Consider the following 7,783-nt stretch of genomic DNA (forward strand, 5'->3'; position numbering starts at 1 on the left):
CAGCTTTGGAAGGAATGATGCTAAAGCTGAAACTCCAGTACTTTGGCCACCTCATGTGAAGAATTGACTCACTGGAAAAGACTCTGATGCTGGGAGGGATTGGGGGCAGGAGGAGAAAGGGACGACAGAGGATGAGATGGCTGGATGGCATCACTGACTTGATGGATGTGAGTCTGAGTGAACTCCAGGAATTGGTGATGGACAGGGAGGCGTGGCGTGCTGCGATTCATGGGGTTGCAAAGAGTCGGACACGACTGAGAGACTGAACTGAACTGAACTGAACTGAACTAGGATTTGTAACTGGAATCTCAAACTTAACCTGTCTGAAATCAACCTGCTGAACAACGGACCATATTTAATCCTCTTTTTCCACCCATCTTAGGGAAAGGCTATACTATTTTCCCAATTAATCAGATCAAAACCTTGAGTTATCCTTTACTCCTTTCACTCACTCATATCCAGACTGTCAGTAAATCCTGTCAGCTGTATGTGACATCTTCAAAATACACCCAAAATTTGATTAATTCTCATCACTATGATCACCACTCTAGTAAATTCCAATGCTAACATTACTTCTCTGGTAAGAACTGCTTCCTAAAAGGTCTCACTACTTCTGCCCATCATCTAATTTGTTTTGTTAAAATGCAAAGTCAAGTATTAACAGTAACATTTCTCAAAGCCCAACAATATTTCTCATTAATCTCTCACTATGAATAAAGGTTAAAGTTCTTACAAAAAAACAACACAATCTCCCATCACTACCTCTCTGACTTTATTCCCTATACTCTCTTCTTCACCCACCACCTTATACCAAGCAGCAAATAATCTGGAAAAAAAAACAAGAGTAGAGGAAAGGTTGGCAAGAGTTTACTTTGTAAACACTATTATTTCAATATGAATACCACTTACACAGAGCAAGAAATTTCATTTGAAATTTTATATGAATACCAGCAGTATTTACTTACTGTGGAATGTCAAAACTTATGAGGTATTTTAATCCTTTAAAAAATAAATAGGTAATGAATCTTCCCAGAAAGCTCCACAAACTCAGACAAAAATATTACATACCATTTCAAGAGTATCATGGGCCTCCTTAGAGCCCACTTAGGAAGCCTCATCTAAGAAAACAAAGAAATACCAAAAGAATAGAGCATGGCAATAAAAAGGACTATAGACAGCAAGGCTTAGCTGAAACAAAAGATCGAGAATGCCAGGGCATAGAAGTTACTAGACTTTTGAATGGTATTTTAAAAATTCCTTTTGTTTTCTCTTGATATAGCAGATTCCTGGATTACCTACCTCATAAGCAAACACATGTTTAAACTTAACCTAAACCACAATTCTAGAATCTTATGAAAGTACAAAGGTTTTTCTGACTTGGTTGAGTCCTAGGCATCTTGCCTTACTTTTATCTCTGTTTCTAGACACCTGAATCCTCAGAAGCTGCATTCCTCCTCTACCTCAATCTGGATTCCAATCCTAACTGCATCACTAGTTTATATGTGTGTGCATGTGCATATCAGTCGCTCAGTGGTGCGTGCGTGCGTGCATATCAGTCGCTCAGTGGTGTCCGACTCTTTGCAACCCCAGGGACTGTAGTCTGCCAGGTCTGTGTGTGTGGTGTGTGTGTGTGTGTGTCAGTCGCTCAGTGGTGTCCGACTCTTTGCGACCCCATGGACTGTAGTCTGCCAGGTTCCTCTGTACATGGAATCCTCCAGGCAAGAATACTGGAGTGGGTTGCCATTTCCTTATCCAGGATATCTTCCTGACCCAGGGATTGAACCTGGGTCTCCTGTGCTGGCAGGCAGATTCTTAACCACCTGAGCCACCAGGGAAGCCCTAAATTACACTATTAAAAAAATGACAACTTGTTATCAACAAAAATATGTAAAGGAATAGGTCACTGGTACTGAAGGTAACATTAAAAGAATTCTAAGTTGTTCAGTGCTAGTCAATGTTAGCATTTGTAAGTATGTGTGTATATATATGTATATGTATGTATGCATATATGTGTGCTGCTGCTAAGTCACTTCAGTCGTGTCCGACTCTGTGCGACCCCACAGATGGCAGCCCACCAGGCTCCCCCGTCCCTGGGATTCTCCAGGCAAGAACACTGCAGTGGGTTGCCATTTCCTTCTCCAATGCATGAAAGTGAAAAGTGAAAGTGAAGTCGCTCAGTCATGTCTGACTCCTACTATGTATGCATGTGTGTATGTGTATATATATATGTGTGTGTATGTGTGTATCTCAAAAGGAAGAATTCCTCACCAATAAGTTTTAGACACCATCCCTATTACTCACACAAAGGATTATTGGAATGTGGTTAAACTCCTTGAATTTCACCATTCACTTAGTATTATTTCCACACTATAAGCAGCAATGATAACACTGACCATCAAGCTCACGTGAGTTATGGACAACTTTTTGTTACTTGACTATCATGATTATTTAGTTTATCAGACTTTAAGTTTTTGGCTCCTCTTTTAAAGGCTCAAAATCTCATTTTATTATCACATGCATGTGGGCATGCTCAGTCGTGTCAACTCTTCACAATCCCATGGACTATAGTCCACCAGGTTCCTCTGTCCATGGAATTCTCCAGGTGAGAATACTGTGAAGTAGGCTGCCATGTCCTCCTCCAAGGGATCTTCCTGACCCAGGGATCAAACCTGCATCTCTCTTGTGTATCCTGCATTGGCAGGCAGATTCTTTACAACTGAGCCACCTGGGAAGCAGCATGGGCCTAAATAAAGCCTGACCCAGCATTTAGGAAGTCTAGGGGGGTTAAAAAAAAAAAAAAATCACTGAAACAGATACAAAATGGCTCTAAATTAAAATCCCTCTATTTGGCACAGTGGATAGAGAAGCCTGGTGGACTACAAATCCATGGGGAAGCAAGAGTTGGACACGACTGAGTGAACACACACATCCACATACAGACATATTGATAGATAAATCTTTAAATTTCCTATGGTAGAAATATTTGCTCAAAAATATATTCACAAAGTACTTTTATTACACTTCTATAAACCAGTCCTCAAACAGAAGTATGGATACTGGTCAATTTTTCATTGTAGATCTTTGTTAATCTATAATAAATCCTCAGAAGCTATGACAAATTAATCCTTTAAAGATTCCATCTGGAATATATCCCATGGCTGTAAGTCATTCTTACTTATTTACAATGACTTACTTTAAGTCATTGTTTTCTTATAGTTTCTAAAGCAAATGAAGTAAATACTGAAACAACTCTTTTCCTTTCCTTGAAGAATTTTTTTAAAGGGAGTGTAGGGATAAGGATCTTATGACTAACAAGAGTCTGCTGAAATCCTCCTCTTAATTCATAAAACCAAGATATTACCAAAAAAATGTGGATCTTTATCACTATATGTTGTAAGTATTTTACTTCAAGGATCTCTGACCCGAAAAGTCAGATTTTAATTTTAAATGTCTCTGCTTATACCAAGTTCTTAGGACATCTGCCTATTATTTGAATATTCTCATTTTCCATTCTCAAATATCATGGGTTACAAAAAAAGAAAATCTTTCTCTTTTGTTACACATGTACTTTAACCTATTTTATATAGGCCACATTCCATAATAAGCAACACAGAAAGCACTATGAAAATTCCTTCTGCTCCTTGATTAAGGAAAACTTTAAATGTTAAAGTAAACCACATTATTTTCATATTTAAGAAAAATAGCATTTTATCTAGGAAATAAAAGTAGCTTTCCAAACAAACACTCTTTTTTAGTATTTTCTTAGCAATTTTTAAAGGAGGACCTAATAATATTTTCATCGTGACTGAGAAAAAAAAGGAACGGCATTATAAATTCCACTGTATGTTCAAAAGAGGAGAAAAGCTACTGTAGACAATCTAAATACAAAATTTTACCTCTTTTTTCATATAAATTTAACTTTTTTGGATTAAAAAAAATCAACATATATAGATCTGGTTCTCTGAGAAATAAGCATATGCATTATTTATTGAACTCTCAGGTAGAAAAAAAAGATGCTTAAGACTACAGCTGAGTCAAACCTATTTCTGTGGGAAGGAAGGGGTTTGGGAAGAGAAGCTAAGACTAGGAAAGCAAATTCCTATGCCTCAAATGAACCTTTTCCAAAGAGACCCTAATAATACTAAGCAAACTCACAAGTTATTCTACAAATTTAGCAGTGGATTTTAAATAAAATATTATAATTTCTCCTTTTACTTATAAAACATGTATGATAATGTTAACGCCTAGATCATTATTATCTGCACTGCAATAATTTTTTAAAATTATGAATCAAAAAGACTATTCCTGGAGAACTACTGTCAGCATAACACAATACTAATAAAACAGAGTTTCTATTACAAGTAAAATATTATTTGGGTGAATATTGGGATTTTATGTGGTAAAGTTTTTTTAAAAACTAAATAAAATAAAATTATACAGAATTCTTGGTATTATTTGCTTCTCAGGATGGTAATTTGAAGCCAATTATAATTTTAGCATTAACCTCTAAATGTAACAGTATTTAAGCTGTTCTAGGCTTTAGAAACCTAGGGAAAATTTGTATTATCAAGTTACAGAAAATTAAAAAGGCAAGAAAGATTAACTAAAACAAATTATTTATACACCTGGGGACAGTGTTTAGCAATTAATGGATCTACCAACATTAGGCTACCTAATTTTATATCCTCTCCCTTTAAAAATATACCTTAATTTCTCTTTTACTACAATTCCCATACTATGGCATTAAAATATTGTAAAGTTAAAAAATAAAATAAAATAATATATATAAATGCACTAAAAATCAAGAAATATTCCAGCTAACTGTGAAATCAAGCACATATAAAACTATACACACACACACATAAAGGTCTGCACAATACATTTCTTCTAGGTTTTCTAATTTCATCTGTGCAGCAGCCTCCCCAGGCTGATGTGCCATTGCCTGGTTTTGGTTATATCTGAAGCTAATGCCTATTTTCTTTGATACCTGGTTATGGCCAATAACATGTAACCTCTGCAAGGAATGGAAAGAAGTATATATATTCATGAGTATCTGATATTTAATCATGTATCATTTTTAAAAAAATCTGCTTTCCATTCGAAGTAGTCCTTACCTGTCTGGACATCAATAACCATCTGATGACCTCCCCTCATTCCTGGCCGGTTATCTTCTCCATCACCTGAAGTAGAAACAATATATTTTTTAAAAGAAGTAACAACTACATATCCAGAGTAACTTCATTCATAAGTCTGTAATGAGTACTGAAAATAGCACACACTTATTCCTTCAATATTAAGAATAAGAGGACTCATAGAAGAAATAATATTACTTATAACTAAATTTATAATAATTATTTTGCTCTTTTTTTCTAATTGCTGGCTTTCAGGCTCTTAATGCTCTGGAAGCTACTTTCAACTTATTTAGAACCAATGCCATTAAGCAGCAAAGACATAGGATATTCCAACAAAAACATAAAATCTCTAAACTAGTGGAGTGACAAAGTGAAGGTGGGAAACAATTACAGAATTAGACTGCAGGTCTTATAACTCTAGGCATGGTTTATTAGTAAAATGAGCAGTTTTATTTTTATTATTTTTTTAAAAAATTATTCTTATTTATTTGGCTGCACTGGGTCTTAGTTGCAGCATGTGGGGTTCTAGTTCCCCGATCAGGGTTCAAACTCAGGACCCCTACATTGGGAACATGTAGTCCTAGCCACTGGACCACCAGGGAAGTCCCTAATGAGCAGTTTTAAAGTTCATTAAACTAGCTACTGATAACTATGATGCTATCAAGTTTTACATTAATGATAATTTCCTCACTGTATATATTTTGTTTTCCAATATTTCAGAAATCAGTTTCCACATAATCCACCACTTTGAGTAGCACTGTGTGACAAAACGTAAGATTTGCTTTCTTTTGACTCTTATTTACACATCACAGAGCTTAACAGGCAGGTTTAAATATAATCAGTGAAGGGACTTCCCTGCTGATCCAGTGGTTAAGAATTCGCCTTCCAATGCAGGGGACGTGGGTTCGAACCCTGGTTGGGAAAAGATCCGACATGCTGCAGGGCAAGTAAGACGGGGCACAAACTACAGAGAAACCGAGCGCTGCAACGAAAGATCCCTCATTCCACAACAAAGATCTGCGAGACACAACTAGGACCTGATGCAGCCAAATAAATAAATACAATGAGTGAAAATTTTAAACTTCAGTAGGAAAAAACTATTATTCAACTTTAATCTTACTTTATATCAGATCCTACATAAATGAAGATAAACTTTCATTTCCATGGTTCAACAGCTACAAGATTCTAATGCCTTACTTGATGTAAACTTGAAAAACCTGAATTTTTCTTTGCAACTCTCCCATTAATTGAAATGTATTACGTTAGCTAATAACTTTCCCTGAACCAGCCTTCTCCTATGTAAAATAAGGACCATCCAAGTTTCTACTGATTTCACCGGGATACTATGAAAAAGACTGAAATGTCAGTTCTAATATATTATACATAAGATGCAAAACTGAAGCTATATTCAAGCACTAATCAATCAGAAGTTTCCTGCAAATTCTCTCTCCTTTTTAAGACAGGTTTAGATTCTGCAGCTCATTACTGTAGAAGTTTTGCCCTTTTCTTCCTTCTTCTCTCCAATCAGTAAAGTCAGTATTACCACTTTCAAGAACAGATTAAGAAAACACTAAAATAAATTTATTGTCAGTATGCTTGCATTTTATATATTTAATCCATTAGCTTTCAGATATACAGCTGCAATCTGTTTGTTTGCTACCACATGTAGCAAACACGTGGTAGCATGTTTGAAGAAACATGCTTCTTCATCGTTGAAGAAAATTACCTTGTGACTGATAAAACAGGAAAATGATGCCAATGTAACTCAGAACTTATGGAGGTTCATAAGCAATTTTCTCCAGTATATTGATGTTTAACACTATCTGGGAAAGCTTTCTCAGAAATAAAACGAAGGCTGTGACAATGTATGAAGACCAGAGGAAGAAAGCTGAACATCCACAGAACTGCCTTCCTTTACCATAAGTAGTTGCATTCAAGAACTGCTACACTTTCCATTATGTTAACCATCTGACAAAGCAGTGAGTGCCAATGAAGGAGTGACAAAAACCTCTCCCATATGAAAAAACAGGTCAATGAAGAATATCACACCCAAGATCAGATTTTAAGCTTTGATAAAAATAGTCTTCATTAGCATCAAATGTCCTCTAGTGCCTATAGCTCAAAGAAAGAGTGTGTGACGCAAGGTTTAAAGCTCCAAAATCACTGGGATGCTTAATATAAACGCCTATATTTAACTGTTGTTGTTCAGTCACATCAGACTCTTTACATACTAGCATTTATTCTTATTAGAATTACTACACTAGTTTTTAAAAAGCAGAGACATTACTTTGCCAACAAAGGTCCGTCTAGTCAAGGCTATGGTTTTTCCAGTAGTCATGTATGGATGTGAGAGTTGGACTGTGAAGAAGGCTGAGCACCTAAGAATTGATGCTTTTGAACTGTGGTGTTGGAGAAGACTCTTGAGAGTCCCTTGGACTGCAAGGAGGTCCAACCAGTCCATTCTGAAGGAGATCAGTCCTGGGTGTTCTTTGGAAGGAATGATGCTAAAGCTGAAACTCCAGTACTTTGGCCACCTCATGCGAAGAGTTGACTCATTGGAAAAGACTCTGATGCTGGGAGGGATTGGGGGCAGGAGGAAAAGGGGACGACAGAGGATGAGATGGCTGGATGGCATCACCAACTCGATGGAC

General features: G+C 36.5%; 1 protein-coding gene across 5 annotated transcripts in view; it reads right to left on the minus strand.

Moving 5' to 3' along the window:
- The window catches only part of MKLN1 (muskelin 1, intracellular mediator containing kelch motifs), a 386,334-nt gene that overhangs the window by 88,373 nt on the left and 290,178 nt on the right, over positions 1-7,783 (minus strand). For all 5 annotated transcript variants that reach the window (XM_010831658.1, XM_010831662.1, XM_010831660.1 and 2 more), the window contains one exon: positions 5,115-5,180. In XM_010831658.1, the coding sequence (XP_010829960.1) occupies positions 5,115-5,180 (66 nt within the window). The remainder of the gene's footprint in view (positions 1-5,114; positions 5,181-7,783) is intronic.

This window comes from Bison bison, unplaced genomic scaffold, assembly GCF_000754665.1.
Source record: "Bison bison bison isolate TAMUID 2011002044 unplaced genomic scaffold, Bison_UMD1.0 scf7180017864530, whole genome shotgun sequence".
Classification (NCBI taxonomy): Eukaryota; Metazoa; Chordata; class Mammalia; order Artiodactyla; family Bovidae; genus Bison; species Bison bison.